This window comes from Carcharhinus amblyrhynchos, chromosome 26 (genome assembly GCF_965287045.1).
Source record: "Carcharhinus amblyrhynchos chromosome 26, sCarAmb.v2.hapA, whole genome shotgun sequence".
Classification (NCBI taxonomy): domain Eukaryota; kingdom Metazoa; phylum Chordata; class Chondrichthyes; order Carcharhiniformes; family Carcharhinidae; genus Carcharhinus; species Carcharhinus amblyrhynchos.
In genome coordinates this window covers 33088314-33106355 of record NC_137349.1, presented here as the reverse complement: position 1 = coordinate 33106355, position 18042 = coordinate 33088314, and the positions used below count along the sequence as shown (strand labels likewise).

General features: G+C 44.5%; 1 protein-coding gene across 1 annotated transcript; it reads left to right on the top strand.

Annotated features, from left to right (window-relative positions):
* The first annotated feature begins 1254 nt into the window (after positions 1–1254).
* LOC145358859 (cathepsin K-like) lies at positions 1255–15103 on the top strand. Its single transcript, XM_080213202.1, has 7 exons — positions 1255–1377; positions 3813–3935; positions 5610–5789; positions 9452–9673; positions 13381–13549; positions 14220–14325; positions 15007–15103. Exons 1-7 carry the CDS (start codon positions 1255–1257, stop codon positions 15101–15103), a joined length of 1020 nt encoding a protein of 339 aa, XP_080069328.1.
* The last annotated feature ends 2939 nt before the right edge of the window (positions 15104–18042 follow it).

Genomic DNA, 18042 nt, shown 5'->3' with positions numbered 1-18042 from the left:
AATTATATCCCTGGTAAGTTTTGTTTATTGCCACATAATGAAACACATGTATATACTGCTTACCAATTCAATGACTGAGCTTTTAATCACCACCTACAGTTTCCAGGGGTATCATTCTGTTACCATTAATTCTTGTCAGTTCCCACTAAGTCCCCTACCATAACTCTTTCGTTAGCTCAGGAACTAATATCTTCCTGACTCTGTTTTGATTAGAAACTGTGAAGGCAGGTTCATTAAAACTCACTCTTGATTCAGTTGTTTCTGATCAGGTGTCTGGTGAGGCAATTAAATCTCCTTTCTGTCCTTGTGATTCCAACAGTTGGGTGCTTTAAAGGAACGTATCTAACATCTGTTTGGTATCAACGGGACATTCTGTAACTGTGCGTCTAAGTTTCTTTGTTTAATTTCTAAAATGTGTAGAAGATATATTTATATATCTGGATTAATTAAAGGGATTACACGTTCCTTTCAAACTACAAAGTATTTCAAACACCTCATTGCAATTACTATCAAACTTGCTGCCCATTGATAATGTGAATACTGCATCTGAGTTGATTAGACAAAAACTCTAGCAGAGTCTGCCAACCTAATAGTAGCCCTTTTCGATTCTATCTTTCTACACTCTCCCCTATGGGGAACTGTCTCAGATACATAAAGTCTTGAGATTGGTTACAGTCATGTGAACAAAGAACAGTACAGTATGGGAACAGGCCCTTCGGCCCTCCAATGTGCTGGTAAAGGAGATGAACTCTAGAAGAAACAATGACAAGATCATATCAGGAATTTAGATTGTTAACAGGGACTCTGATCAGGCAGGGGACGAGGCTAGCCCATTGCTGGGGGTGTGCTGACACCTGTGGCAGTGATTTGCCTAAGCTTGATTGAGGAAGCTATCAGGGTAGCCAAGGAGGTTAAACCGAGTCTTTACCTGATGCATTTTCACAAAGCCATCTTGTCTTTTGGCTCAGATAAAGCATCAGATCAAGCCCAGGAGGGGGTGCAATGCTCATCCTGTCAGCTTGGATCTGGTTTGCCCCTCATGTGGGAACCATGATTGGGCTGAAGTTGAATTGGCTTTATTATTAGAATTAAAGTTTCCAAAGGTACCAATTAAAAATACAGGAGCTCTTAATAATGAGGAAAGGACTGTGAGTTTATACACTTACCTCTCCGTGTGCTTCTGATTTTATTGCCCACAGGTTCTCACAAAGCAAACCAGCCCTGTAATAAGTTTGACGGGCTCAACCTTTCACTATGGCATATTTTCTCTTTGTGGTGCACATCCTGACTGTTATCTCCATGGCCGTGACGAAGCCAATCATTGATGAGCAATGGGACACATGGAAGATGATCTATGGGAAGATTTACGCCAGTCTGGTAGGAATCTAGACTGATACTTTAGCAAAGTACTGAAGGAGCATGATATTGTTTTGAACATTTCAGTCTGAACTATGACCACACCACCCACCTCAACCTGTTAATGTTGTTCAGTAAACGCCATAATCGAAAAACAAAATATCCTCCCTCGGTGATTTAGATATTTAACACCAACCAGTGACATGCTAGTTATCGGCCATTTCTTTGATTGAAATTTGTAAAGTTCAAATGATGGCATTTCCCTCCAATTAAATATTGGGAAGACCAAAGCCATTGGCCATGATTTTCCAGCCCCACCCATCGCCGGGATCTTCCGCTCTCGCCACATTCATCTCAAGGTGGGAGCTGCCACAGAACACCAGGAAAATCCCAGCCATTGTTCTCAGTCCGGCAGTTTAAAGACTCTGTTCTCCAGCTACTGACTCCATCCCCTCTCTCGCTGCTGGCTGAGGCTGAAGCAGACTATTCGTACCCTGAATTGAACTTTTGAGCACATATCTACTCTTATTGAGACTGCCTCTTTCCACCTCGCCTGACTCCACCCCTGCCTCATTTCATCTGCTGCTGAAACCCTCGTTCATACCTTTACTGCCTCAAGTCTTTGCTGTTGAAATACTCTCCTGGTCAGCCATATTGTACTTTTTGTATAATGGGTGTTATCTAAATCACTGCTGTCTCTATTTCTAACTTGTACCAAGTTGTGTTCAATCATCACCCCAGTGTTCGCTGATCTACTTCCCGCTCTGCATTGGCTCCTGCTTAAGTAACGTCTCAATTTTAAAACATCACCTTTGCTTTCAAATCCCTCCAGAATCTGGGCCCTCCCTATCTCTGTAATCTCCTCCTGCTCCACAACCCTTCTAGATGGCTGTCGCATCCAATTCTGGACTGTTGCACTTTCCCAATTTTATTTGACAAAACCTTGATGGGCCTGTCTTCAGTTGCCTTGGCTTGGCATCCTGGAATTCCCTCCCCAAACCTTGCTGGCTCTCTACCGCTCTTTTCTCTTTTCAGATGCCCATCAAAACCCACCTCTTTCACCTATTTTTTGACCTCCCGCCCAAATAGCACCGAATGCTTTAAAGCTCCTACGATGCGATGAGTGGTGTTTCATCACATCAGACCTACAACATGAATACATATTGTTGCTGTCCATTGGGAAGCAGTGGGACCTAACAAATTAAGATGCTTCAAAATCCTCAAGAGCATAAATTTAGATTTCACAAGGGAGCCTGAGGATATTGGAATTTCGAATCTGCAACCTCGAGTCTGTCAAGGGCAAGAATGGGGTTCTGGGACATCCCTCACCTCCTCTCCTGATGCTTCAGGATCAGAGAGAGCTCCATGAATTGCTATGTGGATGGTAGATTCCCACAACACTAGGGGTGCATTTGTGGTGCCTGTTCATGTAACTCTTGCCTGCCATCGTGATTTGGCTTCGCCGAGTGTCTATTGCATATCTCACATACCGTGTGGGAAATAAATGTGGTACAATATAAAGCCTTCCTTCAGATTTGAGAAGCTGTATTCATCTCCTGGCTTCTTGGCCCCGTGTTTAAAATCCCCAAATTATCCCTATCTTGTTGAAATGAGTCATAACCATTATTTTACTCCCCCCGTGGTGTTTATTTTCTAATTAATTCCAAAACCATCTCATAGAATCTCTACAGTGCAGACAGAGGCCATTCGGTCCATTGTGTCTGCACCGACAACGATCCCACCCAGGCGCTATTCCCAAAACCTCACATATTTATCTTGATACTAAGGGGCAATTTAGCACAGCCAATTAACCTCACCTGCACATCTTTGGACTGTGGGAGGAAACCAGAGCACCCGGAGGAAACCTACACAAACACAGGGAGAAAATACAAACTCCACACAGACAGTGACCGAAGGCTGGAATTGAACCTGGGTCCCTGGTGCTATGAGGCAGCAGTGCTAACCACTGTGCCACCGTGCCGCCCAACAATGGCTGTTATCCAAATCGCTGCTGCCTCTTTCTCTCTGGTTTCTCCTTTCCCTCCTTCACTGCTGACAGTTCTGATGCTGGCTCTGACCTAAAGAGAAATATTGGCCGGAATTCTCTGATCTCATTTGCTCCTCCACCAGCAAGAACGGAGAATTTGGCGCTCAGCCAAAACTTCATTCACTGCAGCGGGACTGGAGAATCCCAGGTGCAGGCGAGGTTGGAGAATTCTGGTCATTATTTCCTCTCCTCCAAATTTAATCTTGATAGTCTTGGCAAAAATGTCCTTCTGCTTCTTAGTTAACGGCAAGTGGTTCAACCCCCACTTGAACATTTAGCTGTCTTCATTCACGGAAGAAGCACGTCACTTGCAATTTTGATATCTTCCTTTTACTTGGTGACAAGCAGTAACAAAAGATGTTGGATGCTATTGATATTCGAGGACAATAACCCAATTATCCTTGTGTAGGAGGAAGAACTAACCAGGAGGGGAATTTGGCTGGAGAACCTGAAGAATATTGGACATCACAATGATAAGTTTGACAAAGGACATTCTTTGTTTGAAATGGCCATGAATCAATTTGGAGACTTGGTGGGTTATGCTAGAGTGTAAGAGTTGCTGGTTTGATACTGGTTGTAATGGGGAATAACTTTATCCTGGCTATACAAACCCACCTTCCTGGGGCAGGGTTATAACAGCTTGAATGCTTGCTGTGTACATTGGTCGAGTTGTCATTTTCAACGGTGTAACTAACTTCATGCAAACAAATCATTCCCATGAAGCAACAATGGCTCAATGTCACTACGCACAACTCCTGGCCTGAGACAATTCCCACCTCTTTACCCTGGAATTATCCCTCTCTCCGCTCGCACTGTTTGTACCTGCAAAGACTTGATTACCTGCAAAGACTCGCATTCCAAATATTCTTCACATTCCAATCTGTAACTATCTTGCAAATGTGTCTTTGCCTATACGAGCCGCATTTGCGAACCTGCCTCTTCACGCACCTGATGAAAGAGCAGCATTCCGAAAGCTCGTGATGCCAAATAAAGTTGTTGGACTCTAACCTGGTGTTGTGAGACTTCTTACTGTTCTACCTTGGTTATTTCTGAATATCCGATTCAACTGTGCCTCTGATTACAGGGGTTTATGGCTAACTGTCCCATGTAGCAGTCCAATTTGTGTCCAAAGCCATGTTCTCATTGTAAAAGCCCTTATAAAGATTCCCAAATCTATTCCTGTTAAGTTGAAGCTATCCACGACGGTTGCAGCCGTTCGTGTACACGTTTCCCTTATTTGGCCTCAAATTTCTTGATCCAGTCTCCGCTTCTGACCTGAAGATACGCAACAGATGTCAGTATTTTATTTCCTTTCACTCATGCCTCTTGCCTCTATGGCTTCCATTTTATGTACATTTAAACCAGAAAGTTCCATTCCTAAATTCAACAATCGTAGCTGCAATTTATTCACTTAATGACATAAGGTGGAGCGACAACAGCACAAACAAGTAGATTTTTAAAAAGGTTTGTTGATTAGTGTCACAAGTAGGCTGACATCAACACTGCAATGAAGTTACTCTGAAAATCCCTGAGTTGCTCACATGGCAACAGAGGGAGAATTTTAGCATGGCCAATGCAGCTTATCATAGAATCCCTCCAGTGCAGAAGGAGGCCATTCAGCCCATTGAATCTGCAATGACAACAATCCCATCCAGCCCCTATCCTCATCACTCACCTTATTTACCCCGTTAATCTCTCCTAACCCATGCATCCAAGGACACCAAGTGTTAATTTAGCAAGGCCAATCAATCTATCACTCAAATTTGCGGAATCTTTCAAACTATGGGGGGAAACTGAAGCGCCCAGAGGAAAAGTATGCAGACTCCACACAAGTGACCCAAGCCGGCTATCGAACCCAGGTCCCTGGTGCTGTGAAGCAGTCGTGATAACCTTTTGGCTTTCCATATCTTGTAGAAATAGTCATGTTATAACGTGCCTTTAAAGGATTATAGCATGACAAACTTCTCTCCAGTGATGTCACGCTGCAATCCGTATCACTTTTGATGTTGAACTGAGCACACAGCAGTTGACTTTGCTGTTCTGGTGTTGTCAAGCTTTGTATTACTGGATAAATGTTCCTATCTGCCTTGTCTTAATGAATGAAACCGTAACATGTTTACCCAATGCGTCTTGAGTGATTAGTGCTTTTATATCAATATAACCACACGGGTAAGTCTCATAGTTAACATGCAATCCTTTTTACCAGACACGAAGGGAGTTTGCTAATTTGTACATGGGTTCACTGATGTCTGGAAGGGCAACTCAGACGGACGAGGCATTGTTGGATTTTGAATTGGAGAAACTGGAAGAAATGATTGAAACCGATAATATTCCCCAAGAGGTGGACTGGCGTCGGAACAACTACGTTGGTAGTGTCAGGGACCAGGTAGGTCCCTACTACGTTAAAACATGTTAGTAGTTATTTATCAAAATTCTTTCGACTCTGGGGACATGCCGATGGATTGGAAAACAGCTACTGTTACGCCGCTGTTTAAAAAAGGTAGCAGACAAAAGGTGGGTAACTACAGGCCAGTTAGCTTAACGTCCGTAGTTGGAAAAATGCTAGAATCCATCATTAAAGAAGAAATAGCAGGACACCTAGAAAAGAACAGTTCGATCAAGCAGACGCAGCATGGATTTGCGAAGGGGAAGTCATATTTGACGAATTTACTGGATTTTTATGAAGATGTGACTCGTGCGGTAGACAGAGGGGAACCGGTGGATGTGGTGTTTTTAGATTTCCAGAAGGCATTCGGTAAGATGCCTCACAAAAGGTTGCTGCAGAAGGTTAGGGTGCATGGAGTTGGGGGTAAGGTGTTAGCGTGGATTGAGGATTGGCTATCTAACAGGAAGCAGAGAGTTGGAATAAATGGGTGCTTTTCTGGTTGGCAGTTGGTAACTAGTGGCGTGCCGCAGGGATCGGTGCTGGGGCCTCAACTGTTTACCATTTATATAGATGATCTGGAGGAGGGGGCTGAGTGTAGGGTAACAAAATTTGTTGATGACACAACGATGAGTGGAAAAGTGAATTGCATGGAGGACACAAAGTCTGCAGAGAGATCTGGATAGGCTGAGTGAGTGGGCAAGGACCTGGCAGATGGAGTATAACATTGGCAAATGTGAGATTATCCACTTTGGAAGAAATAATCATGGGATGAATATTATTTAAATGGTGAAAAGTTGCAGCATGCTACTATACAGAGGGACCTGAGGGTCCTTGTGCACAAATCGCAGGTGCAGCAGGTGATCAAGAAGGCGAATGGAATGTTGGCCTTTATCGCGAGGGGGATAGAATATAAAAGCAGGGAGGTCTTGCTGCAACTGTACAGGGTACTGGTGAGGCCGCAACTGGAGTACTGTGTGCAGTTTTGGTCCCATTATTTGAGAAAGGATGTATTGGCCTTGGAGGGGGTACAGATTTGGTTCACCAGACTGATATCAGGGATGAGGGGGTTAGTTTATGAGGAGAGATTAAATAGACTGGGCCTGTACTCGGAGTTTAGAAGGCTGAGGGGGGATCTTATAGAGACTTACAAGATAATGAAGGGGATAGATAGGGTAGAGGTAGAGAGATTCTCTCCGCTTAGAAAGGAAAACAGAAATGGAGGGCACAGCCTCAAAATAAGTTGGGGGGGGGGTGCAGTTTAGAACAGAGTTGAGGAGGAACTTCTTCACTCAAAGGGTGGTGAATCTCTGGAATTCTCTGCTCATTGAAGTGGTGGAGGCTACTTCGTTGAATATATTTAAGTCATGGGTAGATAGATTTCTGATATACAAGGGAATTAAGGGTTATGGGGAGCAGGGGGGAAAGTAGAACTGATCCACTTCAGATCAACCATGATCTTATTGAATGGCGGGGCAGGCTCAAAGGGCTAGATGGCCTACTCCTGTTCCTATTTCTTATTATGTTCTTATGTTTGTACAATGCAAGTCAGCTGATTTGATTGACTTTGTCAGGGCTGTAGAATGATTCCTGTTCAGTTCTTTTGGATCCATCAATGATTCATTTCTGCCATAACAAACTTGGAACATTTTTGGTGTTTTGAGGGATGGAGCTGTGGGAAATAGCAAGAGGAAGAATTTGTGGGTGCTGTTCCTCTAAGAGCCAATAGGCAGCGAATCTGAGCACAGCAGCAGGCAATTGGGATTTTCGGGATTCAGACAGGGAACAGAGAAAAATATATTTTAGATATTAATAAAGGGACAGATACATTCAGGAGCTTCTGAATTTTCCAATGCCAATGTTCTGATCCAACGCTTTGGATGCCTGGCAGATTGTCAGATGTTTAGATGGGGAAATAAAATAATCAAAGCTGATTTACAATTTGACATTTTAATATCTCAAAGTAATGAAATCATGTGGTCAGTGGTATTGTGGTCAAAGTTCAATGATAAAGGGAAGAGAGTTCTTGTGCAAAGAACGGAACCTCAATAGTGGGTGGGCTGTATTTTACCAAGACGTGGGGTGGGAGTGGGCATCAGCTGGACAAAGTGGGGATGATTATTTCTTGCCCCCTTGGGAGAAAAGTTGTTTAAAACCCACTTAGTTTAAATAAGGCTGCCTGGAAATGATGATGGGCTGCCAATGGCTTTAATAAGCAGAGAGTGGGAGGTGTCCCTACCTACTCCTCAATGAAGAAAGAGAAGTACAGTCCTTCGGCCCTCCAAGCCCGTGCCAATCATGATGCCCTAACGCAATTAAAAAAACCTTCTGCCCTTACCCGGTCCCTCTATTCCCTCCCCATTCCTGCACCCATCCAGATGCCTCTTAAATGTTGCTAATGTGCCTACTTCCACCACCTCCTCTGGCACCACGTTCCAGGCACCACCACTCTCTGCGTGAAAAACTCCCCCCTGCAGATCACCCTTAAACTTTCCCCCTCATGCCTTGAACCTGCGCCCCCTTGTAACTGACACTTGCACCCTGGGAAAAAAGCCTCTGACTATCCACAATGTCTATGCCTCTCACAATTTTGTGGATCTTGATTGTAGTTGAAGGATCCACCCTTGATAGCTGCCAGCCAATTAGACTGGCTCTTGCACTGTCAGAAGAGAGGGTTTCAGTTGTTGGAACTCCAGCAAGAAGTGTCATGGACACTGCACAAGCTGATTCCAGGATTGTTTTGTTAGGGAGGAATTGGACAACAGCTCCAACCACTCTTTCACTAGCTTTGAAAAGACAGCCATCCCAATCTCACTTGCCTTCTAACTCCCAATGGGTGCTTGATTGAGGTTTTAATTGCCACTTAATTGGGTAACTAAAGGCCTCAATAGGCTGAAGGCGGTGACCCAGCGGGTGCCTGTATTGTGGAGAACAGGTTGGGGATAGGCAGTAGACTAGCTGTACATTATGCTACATGTGCCCTGCCCCAGTACTATCAAAAAAAAAGCCAGGTATTACTGTGCCCTACACTGTTGTTTACTTGTGACAATTTCTCCAGAGGACAAGGTTAGCCAGATTTTCATGGGAATTAATTCTTGGATTCAGCAGGGATTGGGGCTCTGTGATGGTAGGAACAATTGGAATTGAAGCCTGGAATCCCATAAGCATGTTGTGGCTTTCCAAATGTCATCATATTTCTGAGGTTGCAAAAGTACAGGGTGCGTGGGTAGGGGGAGAGGGTGCAGGGGAATGGATGAACACCTTGTGATTGTTACAATCCTTGGCCACTTTTGCTTTCCCCTCCTCACCTGCACAATGTTACCTGGTTCCTGAGCCTCAAGCTATGCTGCTGTCTGCAAATCATGGTGAAAGCGAGGGGACTGGACTGTTGTGTTATGTCACTTAGGCAGGAGATGGACAATGAGTTCAAGCTTGGGCACCGCAAAGTGAATGGATAGTGGGGGAAGGACAGTAGTCTGGAATGGAATATTCTGCAACAGAATATTGGGCAGAACAGATTTCAAGTCAATTCTCTCCCTGGGGTGCAAGGCACAGGTATTGTCAACTACACAAAATCTCCATGAGTTTTCGGTATTGATGGTGAAAATGATGAAGGAAAAGCTTGAAGATGTTAACATTTGCCAATTGATCTGTTTACTCCTCAGGGACTCTGTTCATCCTGCTATGCGATGGCTGCAGTTGAAGCTCTGGAAGGCCAATTAGCCAAGAAAAGGGGCCAATTCGAAGAGCTGAGCGTACAAAACATTGTTGACTGCACCCGTGACTATAGGAACTATGGATGCCATGGAGGCTTCCCATATCATGCCTTTGAATACGTACGAGACCACGGCATTCAAAGTGAAGCATCATATCCCTACCAAGCAAAGGTACAATTACTACACACCGTACACCCACTGTCCTTCAGTTCATATGGGACTGCCAGATATAAGCTCTGAGAGATATTCTGGTTTAAGGCACAGCTTCACTTAACTTTTCCAAAATATGTTTACAGAAGTTCCTGAATCTGAGAATCCTCAGGCACAGTGGCACAGAACAGGATTTGACAGGGTAGACACAGGAAGAGTGTTCCCAAAGGTGGGGGAGTCCAAAACCAGGCACCACACTCTTTAGGATACTGGGTAATCCATTTAGGACTGAGATGAGGAGACATTTCTTTACCCAGAGAGTGGGAAGCCTGTGAGATTCTTGAGCACAGAAAATAATTGAGGCCAAAACATTATTTTTATGCCAGGTACCCATCTTTATGGCTTTGTTCTGCCTTCACAAGCCAGCACCAACCATGCTGCCTGTCTGAACCAAAACTCTCCACCTTTCCAGGGATCATTTCTCTATTCCCATCCTATTCAGATGCCCCTTAAAAGTCACTATCATCTTATCTTCCACGACCTCTTTTACCCTCCCCGTGTAAAAACCTTGCCTCATACATCCCCTTTAAACCGTGCCCCTTGCACTTTAAACCTTTGCCCCCTGGTAATTGACTCTTCCACCCCGTGAAAAAGCTTCTGATTATCCACTCTGTCCATGTCCCTCATAAACTTGTAGACTTCTATCTGGTCGCCCCTCAACCTCGATCGTTCCAATGAGGAAAAATAAATGTTTCTCCAATCTCTCCTCATAGCTAATGTCCTCAATATCAGGCAATACCAGGCAACATCCTAGTAAATCTTTTCTGTACCCACTCCAAGGCTTCCACATCCTTCTGGTAGTTTAGCGACCTGAATTGAACACTATATTCCAAGTGCGGCCTGACTAAGGTTCTATAAAGCTGCAAAATGGTTTGACAATTTTTAAACTCAGTGCCCCGGCCGATGAAGGCAAGCACACTGTATGCCTTCTTGACTACCTTCTCCACCTGTGTTGCCACTTTCAGTGACCTGTTTACCTGTACACCCAGATCCTTTTGCCTATCAATACTCTTAAGGGTTCTGCCATTTACTGTATATTTCCGATCTGTATCAGACCTTCCAAAATGCATTACATCATATTTGTCCACATTAAGATCCATCTTTCTCTGCCCAAGCCTCCAACCAATCTGTATCCTGCTGTATCCTCTGATGGTCCTCGTCACTGATCACAAATCCACCAATCTTTGTGTTGTTCATAAACTTACTAATCAAAGCACTTACCTTTTCCTCCAAATCATTCATATGTATTACAAACAGCAAAGGTCCCAGCACTGATCAGCGAGGAACGTCACTTGTCACAGCCCTCTAATCAGAAACAATCCTTCCACTGCCACCCTGCGTCTTCTATGACTGAACCTGTTCAGTATCCATCTTGCCTCTGATCCCATGCAACTTCACTTTCTGTACCAATCTGCCATGAGGGACTTTGTCAAAGGCCTTCCTGAAGCCCATGTAGACAAAATCTGCTGTTCTGCCCTCATCAATCATCTTCAGCACGTACTCGAAAAACTTGATCAAGCTAGTGAGACACGAACTCCACTTCACAAATCCATGTTGCCTCCCACTAATACGTCCACTTATTTCCAAGTGGGAGTTAATCCTGTCTCGAAGAGTCCTCTGCAATAATTTTCCTACCACTGACGTAAGGTTCACTGGCCTATAATTACGTGGATTAACCTTGCTACCCGTCTTAATCAACGGAACAACACTGGCTTTTCTCCAATCTTAAGGGTCTTCCCCTATAGTAAGACGTATCACAACACCAGGTTAAAGTCCAACAAGTTTATTTGATAGTAAACCCACAACCTTTCGGTGTTTGCCCCTTTGTCAGGTGAGTCTGTTTACTATCAAATAAACTTGTTGGACTTTAACCTGGTGTTGTGAGACTTTTTACTGTGGTTACCCCAGTCCAACGCCGGCATCTCCACATCATGGCCCCCCCTATAGCCAGTGAGGATACAAAGATTTCTCAAAAGGCCCCAGCAATTTCCTCCCTTGCCTCTCTCAGTATTCTGGGGTATATCCCATCAGGCCCTGGGGATTTGTCTACCTTAATGTTTCTCAAGACCCTCAATATCTCCTCCTTTTTGATTTCAACATGACTCAAACTATCTACATATCCTTCCAGACTCATCATCCACCAACTTCTTCTCTTAGGTGAATATGGATGCAAAATACTCATTTAATATCTCACCCATTTCCTCTGGCTCCACACACAGATTCCCTTCCCTGTCCTTGAGTAGGCCAATTCTCTCCCTGTCTGCCACTTGCTCTTTATATATGCATAAAAAGCCTTGGATTTTCCTTAATCCTGCTGGCCAATGACTTCTTGTGACCCCTTTTAGCCCTCCTTACTCCCTGCTTAAGTTTCTTTCCACTTACCTTGTATTTCACACTTGCTTTGTGTGTTCCCAACCTCCTAGTCTTGACAAGTGCTTCCTTTTCCTGTCTGACTAGGCTCACACTATCTCTCATTATCCAAGGTTCCTGAAACTTGCCATACTTATCCTTCATCCTTACAGGAATGTGCCTGTCCTGAATTCCTATCAACTTGCACTTGAAAGTCTCCCACATGCCAGATGTTGATTTGCCCTGAGACATCTGCCCCCAATCTACCTTCTACAGGATGTCTTTCGTTCTTAAAGTGTATCATTGAATTCATTAGTCCATCGTCCTTCCCAACAGATCTACTCTCTCCCCAGTGACCATTGCTGAATCGCAATACCTTTCAGTGACGTGTCACTCTTCGATGAATCAAGGGTCAGTGGAAGTATTCACTCGGAAGAGTTAAACTTGTTTGAAAGAAACATTGGTCAAGTGTCAAGCCTTGATTATCAGAAGCCTCAAAGACATCACATGCTTTCCCCATTCAATACCATTGCAAAATATATCTTCCAGGAGGGATTGTGGATAATCATCAGGAGTGAAAGCACTGAATTAATTTCCAGTCGCTATACTGGGCACTGAGGCAAACTGCAGCCTCACAAAGAACTATCCAAGCTAAGGTCAAATAACTCAACACATTGTGGAGAGATTTTTGCCTTGTGCAGCGAAGAGAGAGAGGGGGAGTAATCATAGAATCCCTCCATTTGGCCCATCGAGCCTGCACCAATAACAATCCCACCCACGTCCCATCCCTGTAACCCCACATATTTACAATCCTAATCCCCCCCGACAAGGGGCAATTTAGCACAGCCAATCAATTTGGAGTGTGGGAGGATACGCACGCAGACACAGGGAGAATGTGAAAACACCACACAGACAGTCACCCGAGGCTGGAATTGAACCTGGGTCCCTGGCGCCGTGAGGCAGCGGTGCTAACCACGGTGCCACTGTGCCGCTCACAAGAAGACGAGAGATAGTGAGAGTCAACACAGGTTTGGGTCCAAATGGGTCTGACACTTCTCAATGAGGGGCAGGGGAATACAGAGGTCAAGTGATGGATGATTTGCTTAAGAATTTTAGGCTGCGGTGGTGTGAAGGGTTTGGGACGAGTAAGGCTTTGAGGAAGGTGAGGAATTTGGCATTGATATGTTGACGGAATAAACGATCGGGGAAGAGAAGGAGGCCTAGGGATGATAGTCGACTGGGATTTTCCATGTGGAAGTTGAAGTTTAAGGAAATTATTACCGGAAAATTTTCCAACAGATTCCTATTTGTAATTACAGGAGACCGGTAGATGCTTATTTGACAGCTCGAAGAGTGTCACCAGAATTAGAGGGTTCAAAAGGCTTCAGCACATTAGTGAGAGGACGTTAGCAGCAGCATTGGCAAGCATTGGACCCCTTTCTATACATGTCCATTCATCAGTTGATTCCTGGGCATTTTACAAGTCAGGTAAACAAAATTCTAAACTTCTTTTAATTCATCGTGGTTCAGATTCTATCTCACAACCTTACCGTGCAAGATGGGGTAACATAGAAACACACAGTGCAGAAGGAGTCCATTTGGCCCATTGAGTCTGCATCAACCACAATCCCACTCAGGACCTATCCCCACAACTCCATGCATTTACCCTAGCTAGCCCCCCTTGTTACTTACAGGGCAATTTAGCGTGGCCAATCCGCCTAACCTGCACATCTTTGGATTATGGGAAGGAACTGGAGCACCCAGAGGAAACCCACAGAAACACGAAGGCGAACGTACAAACTCTACACAACGAGCGACCCAAGCCAGGAATCGAGCCTGGGTCCCTGCTGCTGCGAGGCAGCAGTGCTAACTACTGTGCTACTGTAACACTCCACATTCAGGGATATTCTGCAGTCCTGTCACACCGCCTCTCATTCTTCACTTTGCTACTTCTCTCCATTGAAGTTCTTTATTGAAATTTCCTTCTTTAACCAGGTCCGTCCTAACTGCCTCCTGTTTGGATGACCTTTGGGATGAGTTGCTCGGTGAAAGATGATAGATGAACACAAAATGTTGTAGTTCTGACCTTCCTGATCTGATATAACGTGCTATGAATTTGGAATTCTCTGCATCTAAAATACTATCCTCCATTTTACAGGGATTCTTGATGACTTTAACTGCAACAGTACGGTAATTGACCATGGAGTGCTCTTGGTAGGATACGTGGACAGAGGATCAGAAAGCTATTGGATCATTAAGAACAGGCAAGTAATAGGAACCAATTAAGAGCATCAGGTACATTGGAGTGAAGTGAGTTACTCGCCACAGTACTCCTAGTCTCCAATCTGCTCTTGCAGCCACTGTGTTTATGTGGTGACTCCAGTTGAGTTTTTGGTCAACGGTAAGCCCAAGGATGTTGGCGATGTCTAAGGAGACCTGGAAATAAATGATCTGATGAAGAGGAAGAACTAAAGAACATGGGCTTGAGTTTGGCCCTCCTGAAAGCTTATGGGAGGCCGGAACTTTCTGGCTGCACTCGTCCCAAAACCAGGACGGGAAAATTCCCCCCATTGTCTCAAAACTAATCTGAAATGTGAGAGTGCACAAATGTGTTGTCTCTTTCATTTAGTATTTCATCTAATTATCCAGAGACTTTTTCTTAATGGATTGTGTGTCTATGGAAGTAAACTCTTTGTAAAGTAAATCTGATATCCTGCTGATAATGTCAGCTAAATGAAACCAAATGAAAAGATGGCAAATATTACCAAAGCAAACTTGTAAAGCATCCCTACATTGGGCACTGCTGTTTTTGTGGTGCAGGCTCGAAGGGCCAAATGGCCTATTCCTGCACCTGTGTTCGATGCTCCATTTCTCCCTGTTAACTCTGTTAATTTTGGATCTGATGCAATTGGTGTCAGATATTGACAAGTAACTTTCTTTTCTAGCTGGGGATCATACTGGGGTGAAGGAGGCTACATGCGCATAGTTATGGGCAAGAACATGTGTGGCATTACCCATTGTCCTGCGTACCCCATCATCTGAAGAATTTCAACTTCAATAACAAAAAGAAAATCATTCTGAAGAAATTATTTTAGACGACAAAGTCTATTTAACAAGGAATCCTGATATTGTAGCTGTGCTGCCAGTTTCTAGACTGTAATAAAGACTCCGTAGACCGGAGGTGCAGCAAGAAGTATGGTCACGCAGTCTTCTTGTACATTTGTGATAAACTTTGCAATGTGAACCGTATTCTGCTGTCATGGTTTTGGATTAATAGAATAGTACTTTGTATGATTAATAAAAACAAGTTTCAAATAATCCGATTGTCATTGTTTACTTTCAGTGTTGGTCAGGGCGGGAAGTGGGGGTGGTGAGGGTGGGGGACGGGGTGGGGATGGGGGAGGGGGCTGCGAGAATAAGGTAGATGCCTGAATAAGAGAATTGTTATGAGTATAGTTACTGATAAGTTGGGTGTACAATAGACGGCGCAAGTGGCGCAAACTATCTTGGTGGGCCAGATGGCCTATTTTGGGTTGTGACATTTGCTAATTCTGCAACTTTCTGAGTCACTTTGCTCCACCTTACCTTTCTTGATGGGCAGCACAGTAGGTAGCACTGCTGCCTCACAGCACCAGGGACCTGGGTTCGATTCCTGGCTTGGGTCACTGTCCATGCGGATTCTGCACATTTTCCTCGTGTTTGCATGGGTTTCCTCCGGGTGCTCCGGTTTCTTCCCACAATCCCAAAAACGTGCTGGTTAGGTGCATTGTCCATGCTAAGTTCTCCCTCAGTGTACCTGTACAGGTGCCGGGGATTTTCACAGGAACTTCATTGGTAGTGTTAATATGAGCCTACTTGTGACACTAATAAGAGTATACTTAAAGTGATTAACAGGATGACAACAGTGTTGGTTATGTCACAGCACTGCCAATCCTTAGCTGTTTGGAGTTTATTTATCAGTGACACAAGTAGACTTCTATTAACATTGCAATGAAGTTGCCATCAGATTCTTTTTAAGCTGTAGTCCTTATAGCTATGGTGCTGTGATGATGATTTTCAAGGTGATCTCCAGCATTCTGACCCAGCAATGATGATGACATGGTTCCGTCAGGGCCATCCAGCTCCTGACCTCATTACAGCCTTGATCCAAATATGGAAAAAGAGCTGAATGCCAGAAGTGAGGTGCGAGTGACTGCCTTTGACATCAGGGCAGCATTTGACTGATTTTGACATCAAGGAGCTCAAACAAAACTGGAGTCACTGGGAATCAAACTCAGAGCAAACTGTCTGCTGGTTGGAGACATACCTAGCTCAAAGGAAGGTGGCTATGGTTTTTGGATGTCAATCATCTCAGTCCCAGGACATCACTGCTGGAGTTCTTCATGTTAGGACAATATTCAGGTTTTGACTGACAAATGGCAAGTAATATTCAATAATGTCAAAATAATCACTTAAAAACCACTATGAACATCCTAGAGGTTACCATTGAACTGAAACAACTGGGATTGGCCATTCACATACTGTGGCTATAAGAGCAGGTCAGAGGCTAGGAATTCTGCAGTGAGTAACTGGCCTCCTGACAATGAGTAACTGCGGTGAGTTACTGGCTACATCCTGGTAGATGCGGTTTATATGGACTTCAGCAAGGCATTTGATAAGGTCCCCCATGCAAGGCTTATTGAGAAAGTGAGGGGGCATGGGAACCAAGAGGACATTGCTTTGTGGATCCAGAACTGGCTTGCCCACAGAAGGCAAAGAGTGGATGTAGATGAGTCTTTTTCTGCATGGAGGTCGGTCACCAGTGGAGTGCCCCAGGGATCTGTTCTGGGACCCTTGCTGTTTGTGATTCTTACAAATGACCTGGATGAGGAAGTGGGGGGATGGACTGGTAACTTTGCTGATGACACAAAGGTTGGAGGTGTTGTGGATAGTTTGGAGGGATGTCAGAAGTTGCAGCGAGACATAGATAGGATGCAAGACTAGGCGGAGAAGTCACAGATGGACTTCAACCCCTATAAGTTTGTGGTGATTCATTTTGGCAGGTTAAATGGGATGAAGGAATATAATATTAAGGGTAAGATTTTTAGCAGTGTGGAAGATCAGAAGGATCTTGGGGTCCGGATTCATAGGGCTCTCAAATCGGCTTTGCAGTGGAGGACGTGGTTAAGAAGGTATATGGTGTACTAGCGTTGAGATGTGTTGATCAGGTGGATTCTCAGAGACTTTTTCCCAGGGCTGAAATGGTTGCCACAAGAGGACACAGGTTTAGGGTGCTGGGGAGTAGGTACAGAGGAGATGTCAAGGGTAAGATTTTCACTCAGAGGGTGGTGGGTGAGTGGAATCGGCTGCCAGCAGTGGTGGTGGAGGCGGATTCGATTGGGTCTTTTAAGTGACTTTTGGATGAGTACATGGGACTTAGTAAGATCGAGGGTTACAGGTAAGCCTAGTAGGTAGAGATATGTTCGGTGCAACTTGTGGGCTGAAGGGCCTGTTTGTGCTGTAGTTTTTCTATGTTCTATGACTCCCCAAACCCTGTCCACCATTTACAAAACATAAGTCAGGAGTGTGATGGAATACTCCCCACTTGCCTGGATGAGTGCAGCTCCAACAACACTCAAAAAACTCAACAAATTCCAGGACAAAGCACCCCGCTTGATTGACCCCCTATTCGCAACCTTCAATATTCATTCCCTCCACCATCGGGATACCAAAGGCAACAGTGTGTACCACCCTCAGAATCTTTGAGAACACCTTCCAAAATCACAATCTCTACTACCTGGAAGGACAAGGGCAGCGGATGCATGGAAATGTCATCACCAGTGAGCTTCCCTTTCAAGAAGGTTCAAGGAGGCAGCTCACCACCACCTTCTCCAGTGAGGTGACTTTAACCCTCACTGGGCAATGCCTCATCTAAGATGCAGTGGAATTCAGCTGTCTCTGTAAACGTCTAGGGTTCCTGAAACACTGACAACAAGGACTTT